Source organism: Delphinapterus leucas, chromosome 5 (assembly GCF_059928025.1).
Source record: "Delphinapterus leucas isolate spDelLeu-1000000601 "Yukka" chromosome 5, BTC_Dleu_Yukka2, whole genome shotgun sequence".
NCBI classification, from domain to species: domain Eukaryota; kingdom Metazoa; phylum Chordata; class Mammalia; order Artiodactyla; family Monodontidae; genus Delphinapterus; species Delphinapterus leucas.
Window position 1 is genome coordinate 118477745 of NC_143133.1, and position 19910 is coordinate 118497654.

The window sequence follows — 19910 nt, forward strand, 5'->3', positions numbered from 1 at the left end:
ATTATGAAATGAACACTTTTCTCTCCCCACATTTCTGAAATTGGGATGCATCTTACCATTGATGGATGTTATAAATTAATTGGCAGTAATGTTTTTCTTTTTTGGAGATACGTAAAATAATGATATATTTTAAGTCAATGAAAACTATAATTCAGATAGAGGTGATGTTGGTCTTAAAAGTAGGACCTGCAAGTGGGGATAGATAGAATGTAAGATCCATTTCTGGAGAAGAAAACTCTGACTGACAGAGTAAATTTGATTTTTGACTTAGGATAAGAGGTTTCTAAAGATTGTTAGAATTTAAGTTTCAAGAATTGTCAAGGTACTTTGATTAAAGTCTTTTATAACTCAAATCAGTATGATTTTACAGGAGTTGGATTATTTTTTGCAGCTGAGAAGATTTTTAATGGAGAAAAAATATATATGTATGCATATATATATATATATATATATATATATATATATATATAAAATCAAGACCAGTGATAAATGGTTTCAAATATAGGCTCCCCCCTCCCACACTTTGAATATCTTTCTGTCTTTTCCCCATTCCTTGGACTTTTTCTTCTGTCCTTTCCCAGTTCTCTATTTGTTATGTCTTTACTTTTCTTGCTTGTCCTATTTGCCTGAAAAAACAACTACTGTCACTCCAAAAGCACTATCTACCTACCTTTTAATTCCCTCCTTTTCTACCTCTCCCTTTTCCTGCTGCCCTTTTTACCCATGTTTTGTGGACAGCACTGGGAATAATATATAATACCGAAGGGAGCAATTAACTCAACATTTGGCCCAGGGATTAGAGACTGACTAGCTTGTAACTAACTCCTCAGGGCTTAATTTATATTAATGCTGCCTTGAGATACACTTTCTTCACCTGATAGCACAGGGCCAAACTCCCTAGTTGTTTATTCAAGTCAAGGTTTACTTTTGCAAAGAATGAATAGATCGAAATAGGAAGCAAATAAGGTTCTTGAAAAGTGCCAGTTAGAAGAGTCTATCACAAAATCACACATTTTTGCTAGAATGCTTATCTCTATATATGATGATACTTGGTAACTGAATCCTGAAGAACAATCAGTTTCTTTGCTCTGAGGAATGTGCAGCAGCAAGACCCTTGAATAGATAGCTGGCTTCCTAGAACTAGCCTCGAAACTCAAGCTGTCTTCTCTTTGAGACTGGATATTGGCAATTCCATTCAAAGCTGTAAGGCACTTGTCTCTCAACTGTATTCCTTTTGTTTAAGTGTAAATAATGTATGTACAATAATGAATACAAATCTTAATTCTGAAAATTATATTCCCCTTGTAGTATTTCAAGTTGTTCCTTCTCTGTTAATTTCTTAGGTTTTCTTGAATTATTTTTTGGTTGGTCTCTAAAAAAAAAAAAAATTCTGTTTTGTACCATTCTGCAGCACGTATTTGGAGAGAGAGAGTTGTTTATCAGACTTAATATATCATTCTATTTTATACTTCAGCCACTTGCAAGCCAGTATAACATTACTGTGGAAATGGTTTATTATTTCAGTGCTGTTATGTGGAGTAGTAGGAGTTTACATGCTGGACATCCTCCCCCAAAGAGTCACTTGCACTTTAATTGGAAAATCAAAACTGATATTTAATGGGACAGCACCAGTGGGACTGGACTTTTGGGAAAAGTTGTCTTTGTAGAGCTCATATCTATTTCCAGATCTTTTCTGATTAACTGGCTGCCTTTCACAGTAGTTTATTTGCCATTGCCTGTTGTTTCCTGACTATTAGTAAAAGAGAGTATTATACCATGGATAGATTTCACCTCTGTTAGGGTTGCCGGGCCCTGTCCTGATTCTGAAATCTTTAATAGTTGGCCCTTTGTGAATTTCACCAAGTGCTTCCCATTCACAAAAGTGTCTTTTGATAAAGAGCCCCTTGGCAGGAAGGATTCTTTTTTTCAGATATGCATGGAGAGATTTTGTTTTGATGACTCATGAACCAAGTGAAAGAGTCCTAAATTAAAATGATTTGAAGAGATAAAATATAAAACTCCTCATTGTATAGTGTCTTTGATCAAGGCTCTTGAATGTTATTTAAGTGTTACGTTTTTAAGCTTCTGTATTTAAGATTGAAATGCTTTTTATTTAAATTAAATGCCATTATTTTGTAAAATTTCTGTAGACATTGTGGATGCTGTCCATTCATAATTTTGAATTGTGATTTACTTCCCATAAGACTTTCCACATATTAGCATTTCAACAATTTTCACTCAGAAACTGAGATTTTATAGTTCTGTAGCAGAGTCTCTGGAGGTACATGCTGAAAGAGTAGTCTCATGGTGATTTCAAAGAGAATTTCCTATTTGGGTGACTAGAGAATTCATATCATGAAAAACTGTGTATGTTCTGGCTCCCTTGAAACACAAGTATTTTAGATATTTGTTCTTTGTTTTCTTTTTATACATGTTTCAAATGTACAGATTTATTGTTCAACATCTGTATATGCTACAGAGTGATCATTATCACAAGTCTAGTTGCTATCCATCACCATACAGTTGACACCCTTCCCCCATTTTGCCTACCCTCCAACCTCTCGACCCCCTTTCCCTCTGGTAGCAACTAATCTGTTCTCTGTATCTATGAGTTTGTTTTTTTTTTTGCTTTTTAGATTTCATATATGAGTGAAATCATGTACTATTTGTCTTTCTTTATCTGACTTACTTAATTTTGCATAATACCCTCAAGGCCCATTCATGTTCTTGCAAATGGCAGGATTTCATTCTTTTTTATGGCTGAGTAATATTTCATTGTGTATATATACCACGTGTTCTTTATCCATTCATCTGTCCATGGTCACTTAGGTTGTTTCCATATCTTGGCTATTATAAATAATGCTTCAGTGACCATAGGCACATATCTTTTCGAATTAATGTTTTTTTGTTCTTTGGATAAATACCCAGAAGTGGAATAGCTGGGTCATATGGTAGTTCTGTTCTTAATTTTTTGAGTAATCACCATATTGTTTTCCATAGTAGCTGCACCAGTTTACAGTCCTGCTAACAATTCCCTTTCTCCACATCCTCTCCAATATTTGTTATTTCTTGTCTTTTTGATAATAGTCATTCTAACAGGTATGAGGCGATATCTCATTGTGGTTTTGAATTGCATTTCCCTGGTAATTAATGTTGTTGAACCTCTTTTAATGTGTCTGTTGGCCATCTGTATGTCTTTGGAAGAATGTCTATTTGGATCCTCTGGCCAAGTTTTAATCAGTTTGGTTTTTGTTGTTGTTGAATTGTATGAGTTCTTTTATATTTTGGATATTAACCCCTTATAGGATACATGATTTGCAAATATCTTCTTGTGTTCAGTAGGTTGCCTTTTCATTTTGATGATGGTTTCCTTTGCTGTGCAGAAGCTTTTTAGTTTAATGTAATCCCATTTGTTTATTTTTGCTTTTCTTTCCCTTGCCTTTGGAGTCAGATCCACAAAAACATTGCTAAGACTGATGTCAGTGAGGTTACCACCTATGTTTTCTTCTAGGAGATTTTACGGTTTCTGATCTTACATTCAAGTCTTTAATCCATTTCAAGTTAGTTTTTGTGTATGGTATAAGATAGTGGTCTAGTCTCTTTCTTTTGCATGTGGCTGTCCAAATTTCCCAGTGCCATTTATTGAAGAGACTGTGCTTTTTCCATTGTGTGTTCTTTGCTCTTTTGTTGTAGGTTGTCCTTGCATGTGTGGGTTTATTTCCTGGTTCTCAATTCTGTTCCACTGATCTATATATCTGTCTTTGTGCCAGTACCACACTGTTTTGATTACTGTAGCTTTATAGGGTAGTTTAAAATCAGGGATCATGATACCTCCAGCTTTGTTCTTCTTTCTTAAGATTGTTTTGGCTATTTTTTTTTTTTTTGAGTTTCCATACAAATTTTAGAATTATTTGTTCTAGTTCTGTGAAATATACCTTTGGCATTTGATAGGGATTGCATTGAATCTGTAGATTGCTTCATGTAGTGTGGACATTTCAACAGTATTAATTCTTCTGATCCATGAGCATGGACTATCTTTCCCTTTTTTGTGTGTGTCTTCTTCAGTTTCCTTCATCAGTGTTTTATGGTTTTCAATGTAGAGTTCTTTCATCTCCTTGGTTAAATTTATTCCTAGGTATTTCATGCTTTTTGATGAAATTGTAAATGGGATTGTCTTCTTAATTTTCTTTTCTGATAGATTGTTATTAGTGTATAGAAACACAACATATTTTTGTATATTGATTTTGTATCCTGTGACTTTACTGAATTCATTTATTAGTTGTAACAGGTTTTTGGTGGCGTCTTTAGGGTTTTTTATATATAATATCATGTCATCTGCAAATTGTGACAGTTTTACTTCTTCCCTTCAGATTTGGATGCCTTTTATTTCTTTTTCTTGCCTAATTGCTGTGGCTAGGACTTCCAGTACTATATTGAATAAAAGTGATGAGAATGGGCATCCTTGTCTTGATAGATGGCTTACATTAATTGATTATTGAATGTTGAACCATTCTTACATCCCTGGAATAAATCCTACTTGATTGTGGTATATGATCTTTTTAGTGTATTGTTGGATTTGGTTTGCTAATATTTTGTTGAGGATTTTTTTACTGAATCATGTTCAGCAAAGACACTGACCTGTCATTTTCTTTTTTTGTGTGGTGTCTTTGTCTGGTTTTGGTATCAGCAATGATGACTTCATAAAATGTGTTTTAAAGATTTCCCTCCTCTTCAATATTTTGGAAGAGCTTGAGAAGAATAGATGTTGAATATTCCTCCAGTGTTTTGTAAAATTCACCAGTGAAGCTGTCTGGTCCTGGGTTTTTGTTTGTTGGGAGGAGACATTTGTTCTTTAGCTAGGAAAAGGAATTTTCATTTATTTAAATTGTTTATTATATTAAATTTTATATGCTATACAGTTTAGCCTTATTTGGTCAATTACAGCTTCAATCACTAAAGAGAGAATTCCCTTGAAAAGGCCTGTTATATGCTGAGAGGAATTCTCTTTGTTATCTTTGAAGGACCACTATTGTGATTAAAACATGAGGAAGAGAAGTTAGAATTAAATATTTATTTATTTATTTGTTTGTTTGTTTATTCATCCATTCATTCACTTAGTTAATTCAACACATACTTTTGAGTAGCCTTCTATCTGCTAGGAGCTAAGCTAAATATTAAATGATCCATAAAGTAGTTCCTGTCTTTTTAAAAATTATAATGTAGAATGAAAGAAAGACAGTTGATGAATAACTGTAGCATTATGTATGACTACACGATCTGGTATATAAAACAAGAGAGGAGAATTTACAGATGATGAGGAGAGAGCAGGTGTCAGACATCAGGGAAGGATTTAGTTGAATTTTAAATTATACATAGCCCAGTGAGTCTCTTAAGAAATTGATGAGCATCTATTATCCTAAGAATAATTTAAGTATGGTGCAAGCTTTCTTTCCCTCAAAAGTGTATTGTCTTTATTAAACAATATAATTTATGTGTGAATATACACACACACACATAATAGGTAAATGTCTTTCTCTGTGTGTGTGTATGTATGCATGTAGAAACCTATATACCATAACCGTATACCAAAACTATACACCATATACCCAACATTAGGCTTATCAATAGGACCACATTTATTTTCTTTTTTGGAATGCTCTTTATAGTAGACCTGTTTAATTATAAAGGATTATAAACATCTGTATCTTTGATACCATGCACTGTCCATCACATAAAAACAGAATCCTACTCAATCATGGAAAGTCGTGGGGTAGTATGTCAGTAGTTTTCATTTTTCTACCTGAAGTGATAACGTTTCATGATATCAATATTTCTCAAACATTTATATTAGAAGACACTATGACTACAGAGGCGAATGATGTGAATGATCATGTTCTGGGTTGCTTGAGAAATATAGCTCTGAGGGACCTTTTAATAGGAACATATTTTGAAGTCTTAGACTTTGTATGAAAAAAATCTTGCAAGCATTTTAGTTCCTTCAAATATATGTGTTATTTCAATACAAAAAAGTCTAGGTTGTAATTACTACTTCCTAATAACTGTAGTGCAAGAAACATGGCCGTGCATTTGGAACTTTAATTCACTGATACTCTAAACTGGCGAGTTCACTGAGTTAGAACTTGTTTTGGTTTTGACAGTTGTTGAAAGGGCCTATATAGATATTCATTAATCTAGCAAAACTCTTCCCCATTATCAGTATCTGCAGTCTCTGACTTTGGTCATTCTGCTACAAATGTGCACTATCTCAAGGAAACTTTTGCAACTGAAATATGTGATTGTTTCCCAACTATCATATCAGGATATTAGGAGGTCCTAAGTTTTTAATTTTGTCACTTCTTTTGGGTAATTTTGCCTAGGTGCTGGATGTAATAACAATTAAATGGAGAAAGGAAGGAGATTCTGTGTGTGCACGCACAGCTGCGTGTGTGTGCGTGCGTGCATGTGTGCGTGTCTTGCAAGGAGCCTGGATTCTCAGAAAATTCACAAAAATCTGTTCACCACTTATATTAAAATCCTTCAAAGCTCAGGCTCTATGTCTATATGTTTTTTTCACATAGAAAAAAGAGTAATAATTATTTTAATGTTAGAATTTCAAAATTTCAGGTATTTCAACATCAATATCATGACAGTATTATATACAGCACAGTTTATTATCTGTAAATATTTTCTATTGAAAGCAAACACAAACTTTGTATTTGTACCTCACACTTTTTTCTTATTCCCCACACTCATATTCAATGGGCATCTTGATGGAGAAAACTGAAAGTTTGATTGTCAGTGTTTCTGATGTTGCAATTTGTATTTTTATGTAGTTTGACATAAAGTGCTCACTTTTAAATCCACATCTATCTCAGACGTTTTAGAGACAAAAAGGAAGGTCTTTGTTTTCCTATTAGTATTTTATGTGTAATTTCCTGTGAGTATTTGATATATGACTTATAAAGGAATCATTGTTTTTTTCTATTTTAAATTCCTCTTAACTGTCATAAAATGTATATGTTTAATATTATTTTAAAAATATACTTAAACAAATAATAAAATTCTTATTTGCTATGACTGTTACTGATAAATAACAGTCTGGAACCAATAAATTCTTTGAAATCCAAAGAATTCTGTATTTGAAAGATACCCAAAAGGACATTTGCAAAATGGCCAACATTTTACTTATAAATTTTAAGTCATCTTTAGGCATCCGGGGCTTGTGGAAGGATTTGTAACCATTGTGCTAGATTGCTGGGCATTTTTGTGAGCTTAGTGCATTTAAGGGGGTTACATTTCTTCAGTTATGAGTTTATTTATTTATTCAACAAATTTTTATTGAGCCCTTTTTTAAAGTAACAGTCATTTTTCTAGGCACTGGAGACACAATAGTGAGCATATTCAACAAAAATATCTTTGTCTTTTGGACAAAGATATTCTGGTGGGAACATGACAGAAAAAATAAGTTAAGATATATGATATATCAAATAGTGACTTTCTGGAGAAAAAGATAGGAGGATGGGGAATGCTGGGCGGGTGTTCAGTTTAAAATAAGGTGTTCAAGGGAAGGTCTCTCGGAAGCGACATTTGGAGGAAGACCAAAGGAGGTGAGGGAATAAATAAGTGCTTACATGGGGGAATGTGTTCCAACCAGAGCATATTCTAAAGCCCTGAGGCAGCAGCATGGCTGGAGGTTCTGGGAGCCTCCAGGAGTTGGGTGGACTGGTGCCAAGTGAATGAAATGGGAGAGTAGGAGGTCCAAAGAGCTATTTTATGTAAGGAATGGGGTAAATCATATAACACTTTGTGAGGACTTTGGCCTTACTCAGAAGAAGATGAGAAACCATTGGAAAGCTCTAAGCATGAAGAGTTAATGAAAAAGTCTTCAGAAACCTTAAGTATACTTTGTGCAGTGAAACCTCTTATTTGTAATATTGATTAGTCCTTCTACCTCTCCCTTCCAGATTTCCTTCTTTCTTCTGAATGTTGAATTTCAGAAGACTTTACATTTGAAATATACATACATCAAATGAGCTGTAGCAGGTTTTTCAGAGTCCAGTTTCACTGATGTCCAACACAGAGCAGTGTATTCATGCTGGCAGAAACCAGATCTTCAGGGCTCTGGCCATGACATTTTGAAATGGAAACACAGAGACTGTAAAGCTGAGACTGTAGAAGAAGTAGCTTTTAAAGATTTTCAGACTAATACACATGTCCTGCCCTAGTTAATAGACAAAATAGGACATGCAGAGAAGAAAGAGTTCAGTGGTTTGACTAATATTTTCCTGGATTGTAAAAGAGAAGTAGGGGTAGGAGGGAATGAAGACAAAAAAATTATTCTGACCTTAAAAAATTTCAAGATGCTTGGGAATCCTTGAAAAAACCCAGCTGGTGCAGACATAAAATTAGAGTGATCGTATGTCCTGTTTATTTCCTAGGACAATCCCAATTTATGCCTCTTGTCCAGTGTAATTATTAATAGCCCCCTTTCATTCCCAAAAGTGTCCTGATTTAGACAGTAAGCTAATGTGGTCACCCAACATATAAGTCCATAACCGTTTATGCTACATTTACATTATTTATCATTTATATTATTTCAAATCATTTCAGTTTTTGGTATGTTCATAATTTTAGTTTGATTTTTAGGTTATTATTAGTGTTCATTATTTCAATATTTTGTCTTTTCTTTAAATTTTTTTTCCACTGTGGGGATAGTTTTATAGATTTGTGTTTAAAGAGATTGGAGATTGTTCCCTTTCTAGGCAATTCAGAAAAATATGCACTTTTTATTTTAGAAGATGCTTCTATTTATTTTAACTTTTTTTTTCTTTTCTCACTGTTGTGGCCTCTCCCGTTGCGGAGCACAGGCTCCGGACGCACAGCCATGGCTCACGGGCCCAGCCGCTCCGCGGCATGTGGGATCTTCCCGGACCGGGGCACGAACCCGTGTCCCCTGCATCGGCAGGCGGACTCTCAACCACTGCGCCACCAGGGAAGCCCTATTTAACATTTTTGACTGTTGAATGAAAGACTATTTCAGAGTCAAATTTATATATAGTTTCTGGAGTATTGCTGTTAAAATAATATTAAATAATTATATATTAAAATCGCAATGTTATATTTATGTATTATTTAAAAGCATTGCAGAGTTTCGGTTTGTGGAAGGATATTGAAGAGAAAAATAAAGGTTTCATTTTTAAGGGAATTTTCTGGAAGGAATGCTTTTATATATGTGCCCAGATTTGCTTTGCTAATATATTATCTCAATTGGAAACATCACTACACTGTAAATATTCTTATAACATTCTTAGAGACATGGCATTGTGGAGTCAGGGGAAGAGAACTAAATGGAGAGTCTGGAAACTTGAATTCTAGTTTTATCTAGTAAGTGGCATCATGATTTTGCCAATATCATTTATCCAGTCTGTGCCTTAGGGCTGGTTCTCTGGCCTAAACTAAGTCATGGGCTATTGTGTGGAGTCAAGGAGCTAATATATTTGAAAGAATTTTATAAATTATCATTTCTATCTAGACCTGAGATTGCATTAGATCTGTAGAAAAAAAGAAAGCTCTTTTAAGTGAGACAGTTACATTTCTTTCCTAAGGAAGCTCTGAACCAGTAAGTTAATTACCTCTTTCCCCTAGGGAATGAATCAGCTAATTATAAAGAGAGAGCCAAGGTCAAATTTAAGCCAATCTTTCCATTAGTCTGGGAGACTACTTAGTTTCATCCCTTGCATGGAGGGAATGCTGGAGCTAATGTGAACAGTTTGACAGGTTTGGGAGCCTAGGCAAATAGACCTTTCAGAATGACTTCATTATTTTATTGAAAATAACATGTATTAATAGGCTGCCAGAGATACCCAAATGTCTGTCTTTCACATGGAAATACCTTTTGGATTATGCGCACCAATGACCTGCATGACTGGCATAGATAATTAAATTTTAACTGTGTCTTTGCAACTAATCCAGTTTGATATCTGTGTTTCAGTGTAGGACATAGCTTTCATCAGAGATATTGGAGCAAGAAAGACTATGTTTAAATAGGCTTAAGCATATTCCTTTTTAATAATGTTCATTCATATTTTTATTGTTTGATTAAGAGTAGATCCACATTATAGACTCCTATAGTTGGCCTATCTTTGATATAAATGATGTTTTTATGAGCCACATTTTCATCAGTGCAGTGAATCATCCATTCCTGGATATCTGCCAACAGATAGTCATGACCTTGGGATAAAATAACAATTGGGAAAAATAATCAGATTTCCCTATGTGATGCTGGGCAATGTAAAGAGTATAAAGGTGTGCCCTTTCCCTTATTTAAATGCACAGAAATGAAGGAAAAATGAATTTAATCTTTTGTTTGATATTATTTTTAAGGACTGGAAAAACAATGACTAAAGAGAGCAGTTACGGAGTACCATTGTTATTGAATGTATTTTTAATGTGTTTAGGGTGGGGTTGCGGGTGGAGAGTTCTACAGGCTGGGAGATCTGATTCACTGTGGAAATAAATTCTGTCCATTTATATTATAATGTTTTTCTCATATATATTTTTTAAATCAAATGCCACTCTCTCCTACAGTAAAAGAAAAGAGAAAGAAAGAGAGAGAAAGAAAGAAAGAAAGGAAAGAAAGAAAACAAATGAACAGAAGCTTCTGAATAAGGATTGGTTTTTGGTATAGCTTGTTCTAGGTTTGATTTTTTTTTTTTTTTTCTGCGGTACGCGGGCCTCTCACTGTTGTGGCCTCTCCCGTTGCGGAGCACAGGCTCCAGACGCGCAGGCTCAGCGGCCATGGCTCATGGGCCCAGCCGCTCCGCGGCATGTGGGATCTTCCCAGACCGAGGCACGAACCCGTGTCCCCTGCATCGGCAGGCGGACTCTCAACCACTGCGCCACCAGGGAAGCCTGACTAGTTTAACTTTTGAATGTGTGTGTATGTGAGTTATTGATAGATAATATTTATAAGAGGGCATTAGATAACAGACACCATCTCATGTGAATTGGGAAATTGAAGAGGAAAAATAACCAAAGTGTTTCATTTGTAATTGCATGTACTAGGGAAAAAAAACTGTTTCCATAGTGCTGATTGCACTCAAACAAGTATATTCTTCCTTGAGTATCAGAAAAGCTAGATCTTTTTACTAAAACCTATTAATCTCCAGATGAAAAAGCATCAGTAATTCTAGTAAATAAAATTTAGTGTCAGTACTGTCTATTTAAAGATTATATTTTAGATTGATTATTAAAAAAGAGATTAAAATAGAAGTGTAAATGTTTTTGGTGAAAAAAAGAGTAAGTTAATTTTCTCTTTCTCATTGGACTATTATTTTAGCAAGTAAAAGAAACAAAACAAAAGGAAAAAAAAAACCCAAACTTGCTGTCAAGTAATTGTGAAAAATAAAGCATTGGGTATACATAGTATTATGTAAGAATGTAGCCTTTGAACTTATTTCAAAGGATTTGAAAATTTAAGGCTGTTGGAAAAATTAAGATACTAAATGATCTGATTTCCTTTATGATGAAAATATTCATATGTACTTGTAATCTTAACTATATAAGTGGCAGTGAAACATGTTTTCTTCCTAAGTGTGTTCATCTGTTTTATATTTAATTGGAGAAAATTTCTTTTAGTTTTCTGATTATAATGATAACATGGCATGCAAGAAACCAGAGCATGTTAATCAAACCTCATGATTATAAGTATTTAACTTAATGGAAAATGATCATTATGGATATTCAATAACATTCATTTGGCTACATTTCATGTAAGGTTAGTTCCATTCTTAATACTATAAGGTTATGCATTTGTGTATCACACTAATGAAGGGAATTTGTAAATCTGATTTCGAGTTTGAATCTCTCATTTCATTTTGCAACTTAAACAATACTTTTAGAAAATCAGTCTACATTGCTATATGGAATACAATTTGTTAACTGGCCTCTTCCAAGATGACAGTACTGAAGATTGTAATGCATATTGGATATTCATTTTATTCAAGGTGTTGAGTACTTTTAAGTACTAATTTCTTTAATTTAAAGAAAATAGAGCTTCTAGGAATAAAAGTATTATTATTCACCATGATGGTTCAGAATAATATGATTTACTTTCCCATTTGAAATAACTTATAAATGACATTTCCTTACAGGCTATTCTACTGAAATTTTGCTAGATGAAAGAGAGATATGTGTTTAACTTAATGATGAGATTTTATTATCACAACCTTTTTTTTTTTTTTTTTTTTGCTGTATGCGGGCGTCTCACTGTTGTGGCCTCTCCCGTTGCGGAGCACAGGCTCTGGACGCGCAGGCTCAGCGGCCGTGGCTCACGGGCCCAGCCGCTCCACGGCATGTGGGATCTTCCCGGACCAGGGCACGAACCCGTGTCCCCTAGCATCGGCAGGCAGACTCTCACTGCACCACCAGGGAAGCCCATATCACAATCTTCTTCTAAACTTTTTATTTTATATTGGAGTATAGTTGATTAACAATTCTAATTTTTAAGAAGAGATTAATTATCTTGTCTGTTTTTTACCTCCATGTTAGTTTTAAATTTTATTATTAAGATTTATTCAGAAGCTAAAAATTACATACTAGAGCTTTACTTTTAACTGTATTCCTACTTATCTGCAATGTTCATAATACTATAGAATACTTTTCAAGGGGAGAAAAGATTTTATTAAAATTTCATGCATATATTATTCATTGCTGGGTAGTCTCTTCTATAAGTAGAAAAATATGGCTATAAAATATTGATTTCATTAAGGAAGTATGAGTTGGAAATGTCACAGGTGTAACTGATCGTCATCACTGAGGCAATAATATTTTTCTTTAAATGGTAATAATGTCAACAATATTCTGTGTATTTTTTTAACCACTGATTTTACCTTTAGATTTTCTTTAAGTATCTTATTGTGATTTAGGCATTTCTGTGCCTTTCTGTTAAAGAGCTGGGCTGTGTACATGAATATTTGTCATTAACTTAGGTATATCCTACTGTGGCCTCTTTTTCAGTTTATTTTCTCCTTCTTATTCCATGACCCCACGCTATTAATGGAGCTTCAAATTATTGTTTAAATATTATACTTTCCAGATGCATTGATGAAATATTTCAAAATATGAAATTTTGAGGACTTCCCTGGTGGTCCAGTGGTTAAGACTCTGTGCTTCCAGTGTGGGGGCACGGGTTCGATCCCTGGTCAGGGAAGTTCCGCATGCTGTGCAGTGTGGCCCAGAACAAAACAAAACAAAAACAACAACAAAAACCTCGCAGTCTGAGAAAAACTGTAAATTGATGTGAAATAAAATTCACTAAAAAATATGAAATTTTGAGCACAAGATGATAAAATTATAGCATATCAGACTTTAGCAGTGAATCCGAGAACCCCAATCTCACCCTTCCATTTTTTCCCTGTTCTTATGCCCTACAGTAGGAATTTAAAAATTGATTCCACAACACCTAGCTCAGTGTCTGACACGTAATAGACGTTAACAAGATATTTTTAAATGAAAGAATAAACTCACATCTTCAACAGAGGTTCTCAAAAGGACCATGTGTTTATTTGTGATATGAAGGATTGTCTGGATATCCAGTAACAACTATGGAGGATAAATAGTGGTAGATAACATTCTTCATTCGTTGCTGATTGCTTATGTCTGATTTGAGACTTTAAAAACAATGTATATTTCTGCTCATTTCAAAACCTTTTACTTTTCCACATCTATTTACTTCTTTAGTTCTCTGTTTCATCCAGAGAGCAGTTGGTTTTACAGATTATCCCCATTGCTGAAATATTCTTATTTGTTTTCTTATCTGATGGTGGAAGAGCTGTATTTTCCATTGTTACACGTGATTTTTCCTTTGTTTTCTCTAAATGAATTGTTTCTAGAAAGGAATCTAAACTGTGGCTAATTATTATTCAACCTTCATAGTGTTAGTGAAAACAAAATTGACCTTATACAGTGAAGGGCTATAGGAAAACTTGGGTGTAACAAAAATTGTTTTTTAAAGTGAAGGGAAAAAAAACTTAGCAATGAAGTTGGGAGAGTAAGCTTCAGTTTTCCACATTTTAACTCCAAAAAAAAAGAGAGTCATTCAATGTAATGATGCAGTTTTTAAGGGATTTTTCTTAGAGTATTTACGTTGTCTGAGTAATATTTGCTGGTAAAGATCAAGCACCTTTGATTCAACTCAGGATATGCTGAGGGTAAAATCTTATTTTTTCGTGGAGGGCTTTTTCCTTTCTTCCATTAACGTTGAGAAGGAAAACTTGGATATGGTCTTCATTGCTCCATTTAATAAATTTTCCTCTTCCTTCTCCTCCCTTTTTTCCCCTTTCTTTTTTTCTGTAACACTGTCATTTTCTCCTTCTCTTCTTTTCCTCTTTCCTTCCATCAGTGTTTATTAAGAATTTATTCCTTGCTGGGTTCTTCTTCAAGATATGTGGTTCATCTTCAAGCTCCAGAAAGAGAAGAGAAGTAAAAGAACTGTGGCGTTTCTTTTCTTGTCCCACCTCAACAAACAAATCCTTTATTGAGATGTAGATCTCTTTAGCATCACTCCCGGTCTCTGTCTGGCCTGCATCCACCCCTTGCTGGTGCCAGAAGTAGAAAAGGCAGAGGGTTTGCCTCATTCAGTGGAGACAGGATTTCAGCCCTCAGTTTCTGATTCCTCCAGACCCTTTTGTGCAATACCCACACTGTACCGTGGAATGCACCAGCCCACCTTATGCTGATTTCTGTTTTTAAAAGTGTTCCTTCTGAAAATGTAGCTGTGGGGAATGCCCCCGGGATTTGTTAATAGGTGACATGATTATACATCATAGGTGAATATTTGAAACCCCTATGTGGCTTGTATTTTCAAAATGGAAAGGGCTCTGGAGCCTACTCGTATTATTCCCTCATTTTACAAACAAGGCAGTTGAGGGATTGAAAAGTGAAGTTATGTAGCCATTTAGTGGCAGAGCCCTGCCTGAATCTGCCTGCAAACCAGAGGCCCTTGAGGCTCAATAAACATTATATCCCGCTCTTTCACTCACTCAGCATATAGACAAAATTAGATTTGATAGTCTAAAAATGAAATATGTTTCTGAAAGTTATTTAGAATACAATTTTATTTCCTAAATTAGGTAGTTTAGTGTGATCTAGTGTAAAGAATTGAAACCAGATGTACCTGGGTGTGCATCTAAACTGCCACCGTAATGTTAGTATGAACTTGGACAACATATTCAACCTCTTTTTCTTAATCTGTCAAATAGGGACAGTGAACCCTTATTTTATGTGGTTATGGTAAAACCAGGTCTCAAATCCAAGTATTCAAAATTCTTGACACCAAAGTGAAGTGCTCCAGGGAAAATGAAATCCATATAGAATGTTTGGCTTCAATTTACCCATTAGTGTAGCTCATTTCTTTCAAATTTTAGCACCATTTCTCAGAGCTAGCACCATTTAATTGATTTGTACTCCAAATAGCATCCTTTACTTGTATAATTTTGGAACATTTTTCTTTCCACTAATCACTGAAGGTATCTTATTAACATCTGGATAACACTTTAGGGAAGTAATTTTTCAGGAGTTTCTCCTTCAAAATGTTTTATGATATAATTTATCATAGATGTATGTGGCGATTTCATTTAATTTCTTGAAGTAGGCTGTTATAATCAACAGGACATTTTTTTGTAGCAAGTGAGCAGTTCTAGAAAGTTTTGAAGGACTCACAGGTTTTTGGAATGCAGGGCCCACAATCTGGAGATCAGCTGGTGAAATATAACTCACAGCACCATGACTGGGAACAGTCAAGAAAATTCAGGATTCTCAAAAAAGTGTAGTTGTTCTCATTTGTTATCACCACTTGTTCTTAGTATGGAACAGTGTCATTTATTCGCAAATGAGAGGAAAATAGTTCGTAAAATTGAAGTTCATTTGGGGACTGTATTACTGTAGTTTCCCTTACATGATACAATGACTAAATAATGTTTCCAAATAAGAAATTATATATAATGCTGCGCAATTTATTGATGGTGAATGTCTTTCCTTTGCATTCACATGTAGGTCAGCCAAAAAATTCACCTCAAAGATCACTTCCATTCTTAGATTCATCTATTAGATATTCATTGTTGGCACAAAAGTTCAAGACCTAGGGACTTTTCTTCTTTTGATTAAGCCAGTTACTTGTTTCATAAAAGATCCTCTAAATTTGGTGATGATGTAGCCTGTCATCTACTGAATATGACATATTTCACTACTTAGGTGCTGCTTTTATTGAGCTTTGGTGAGACAAGTTTAATCTGAAACTGATCATGTTATGTTTCTAAATCTTTGCTAAACGGCAAGCATTTTTTGTACCTATATAGTAAAGTATATCACACACCTTAAATAGATTAGCAGTGTTTTAGAGTGAATTCGGTATATCAGCAATATGAGGTTCTTTTCCTGGAGTGAGCTGCATTAGCATTATTAAATTAAGAATTGTAAAGATGCTTAAATGAAAACAACTGAGGTTAGTTTTATTTAGCTAGAAGGGACATTAGGGTTAGAATGGTGAACAAGTCCTTGTTTCTGAAACACATAACTGAACTTTCTTTCCCTTTCACTGTTGTTTATCTTTCTTTACCAAAGGGAACAAAATGCTTGCACTGTAATAAATTAAGAAGAAATTATATTTTGCTTAGTAAGTAACTGGATGGTTAATAGGTAATTAGGTACAAGAAAAAATAAGTATAAAAAACTTCTGATTCCTTTTCTAATATTGGAAATGAGGAATTCAGAAGAAATCAATACAATGTGTATTAATTAAAGCATTTTGTGTTTTGGTAATAACTTTGTTCGGTTATATACAAGTATTCCTTAGAAAGAGAAGTCTATTTATATTCTCTTATATTTTGCTTAATATCTCTGAATAGCAGATTAGTTTTTTCTTCCTTTAATTTCATAGTAATTTGCATTTATTTTTAAGTTTCAAGACAATTTTCTTGGCTTGAAGGGACATATTACATGTGGCAAATGTAATATTGTATTTGTACATTACTATTTACATTATTAACTGTACATATTATTATTGTAAACATTACAAATGTAAATATTTCATTGGGCAAAATGACACTCATTCAATGCAGACTCAATTTAGTGAATGTATACAAGATAAAATCTAATGAAAGGACATGAGAGTAAAGAAGTACACGGTTATACTGTTCCACCAATAGGATGAAAACACTTGATTATTGCTATATAGTAAACAGATTGTGTTCTTCTAACATTTTTTCTCTTGCATTTTAGCTAAGGAATTATATTAATTTAAATGAAAATGTAGGAAATGTCTAGGAGGAAAATTGCTCTGGCTAATTATAGGTATGCACCAAATCAGTGTGCCAATGATTTTGTATTTCTATGCAGTCAGGGTTTATCAAAATGAGACTTTCACAGTACAGTTTGCCTCTTTCTATCTGATCACTGGTTATTTCAGTGAGCTTTCCCAGGTGGTTTTACAGGCTAGTTACATCAAAACACTTACATGAATGGCTTCCCAGAGCACATGGACCTGATGAAGGGAGCTGTTATAGATTATTCTGCTATGGGAGGAATCATATTCTTGTTTTAAATTCTATTTTTCTAATAGGTACAATAGAACTTCCTCCAAGGAGACGTTTATCGGTGCTAAAAGCCAGCATATCCTGTGGTATGAGGGTCATCTCTAAATGAAGGCCTGCAATGATTCTTGATCTCTTTCCTGGTAAATCGCATCTCAGGGAGCTACTGCATTTTTCTGCTTTGGCTCTCAGTTTAACAAGTCTCGAAGTAATGACAGTAAGCACTTATTGAGTGCTTAGCACGTCAGGAATTGCTCTAACTTCTTATATGTATTATTGAAGCCTTACATAGTCTTGTGTGATAGTGGCCATTATTATCTGCATTTTACAGATGAGGAAGCTCAGACACAGTGAGATGAAAGAGATTAAATGAATCATCCCACCCGAAGACTCAGACCTGTTAGGTAGCGGAAAATGATGTGAACACAGATAGTAGGGTTCCAGAGCCCTGGAGCAAGCACAGCTGCATTACCCAAACTTCTTTTTTTTTGCGGTACGTGGGCCTCTCACTGCTGTGGCCTCTCCCGCTGCGGAGCACAGGCTCCGGACGCGCAGGCTCAGCGGCCATGACTCACGGGCCCAGCCGCTCCGTGGCATGTGGGATCTCCCCGAACCGGGGCACGAACCCGCGTCCCCTAGCATAGACAGGCGGACTCTCAACCACTGCGCCACCAGGGAATCCCAACCCAAACTTCTTTAACTGAAGCCTCTAAAATAAGAAGGAGCAAATCTTTTATTTGAGAGCAAAAATCCCTTGTAATTAATTTGAGTAAACACTTAAATGATTGCTAGTTTTTGTTATATCTGACTGGCATGTTGAAAAGTTGGTGTGGCCCCCAGATCATGGATCTAGAATGCCAAACATTAGGTCTGAAACTGGAGGGAAGACAGGGGAGATGCCTGCGGCTGTGGCAGTCCTATCAATGTCAAAATACAAAGGTTTTCTTTCCTTTGGTTGGAATTCTTTGGTTTCCTTCTTCCTTAATTGTAGAGTAAAAATGTAAACTTTTATTGCATGGTCATACACTGTTCAGTAAGGTACATATATGAGTAAGGAGACATCAGAAATAAGCTGATTTTACACTGTTTTTTTTGAAATTGTTAGACACATACAGTGTGTCCTCAGCTTAAACTAACATGTTTATGATTTTGATTAAAATTTTTTGGCCTATTTTACTGATACCCTCTATTATTGAATATTCATGTTTGTGTGAACTGACAGACTCACTTTGTCAAAATAGTTGAATTGGTTATTTGTTTATAGTAGGTTTTGACAAAACATATGTGTCAAGAAGACAGTTTTATAGAAAAATAATTGGGAGTTGAGGCATGATTGATCTCCCTGCTAGATAGTCACCAGACATAATAGCATGTTCAACTCTGTAAGAAAACTTGCCATAAATAAGTCCCTTTAACCATGTTTAACAGGTGTTCCAGAGCTTTTTTTCTTCTCCAGAAATGCTTTATTTTAGAAAACACCTATTATCTAAGAACTGTCTTTGGTAAATGCTGCTATTTATGTAAAATCTGATGTTCTTAGAAGGCCCAGTAGTCTCTGGGGTTCTTATGTGAATTACTCTTCTGAACCTTCCACTAAGGTCACATTAAACTTATAGTAAGAATTTCATACATGCCCATGACGATGAATTGGGTTCTTGATTAGACAACCCTCTTGGGGCCATATTTAATGGCAATTGGCAAGATAAGTTTCTCTCTGCTGGACCCCAAATATGATAGAAACACTTACATGATACTTGGTTTTTGGGGTGTTTTTGAGGTATAAATAAGCCAAGTGTAAATGAGAGTTTTCAGGTGATACAACAAAATGCTGGCATATGAAACTACAGAAATCCTGTGGGAATTCACTGAAGCACAATAATAACAAATAATAAAAAATACTGGGCTTCCCTGGTGGCGCAGTGGTTGAGAGTCCACCTGCCGATGCAGGGGACACGGGTTCGTGCCCCGGTCCGGGAAGATCCCACATGCCGCGGAGCAGTTAGGCCCGTGAGCCATGGCCGCTGAGCCTGCGCGTCCGGAGCCTGTGCTCCGCAGCAGGAGAGGCCACAACAGTGAGAGGCCCGCGTACCGAAAAAAAAAACAACAAACAAACAAACAAACTTAAATTTGAGTTCATACTTCCCACTAAGTATTGCACTAAGCACTTTTGCAAGTATGGTCTCATTTAATCCTTTTAAATGCCTCTTGGTTATGTAAATATCTCCATGTTACAGGTGAGGAAACTGTGGTTTCTCAAGGATTTCTTAAGGACCCATAGCCGTTTAAGTCAGAATGTGAAGATAGATGATTAGGTACTTTAGA

At 35.1% G+C, this 19910-nt stretch overlaps 1 protein-coding gene across 3 annotated transcripts in view; it reads left to right on the forward strand.

The window, feature by feature from the left end:
• PPP3CA (protein phosphatase 3 catalytic subunit alpha) overlaps window positions 1–19910 on the forward strand; it is a 298715-nt gene that overhangs the window by 107471 nt on the left and 171334 nt on the right. Inside the window, exon 1 of one of the 3 annotated variants that reach the window (XM_089912446.1) lies at window positions 17618–17731. The exons of the other annotated variants lie outside the window; for them this stretch is intronic. Within the exon in view, the coding sequence (XP_089768572.1) occupies window positions 17710–17731 (22 nt within the window). The 5' untranslated portion in view covers window positions 17618–17709. Of the gene's footprint in view, window positions 1–17617; window positions 17732–19910 lie in introns of those variants that run through there. 3 annotated transcript variants of the gene reach the window in all.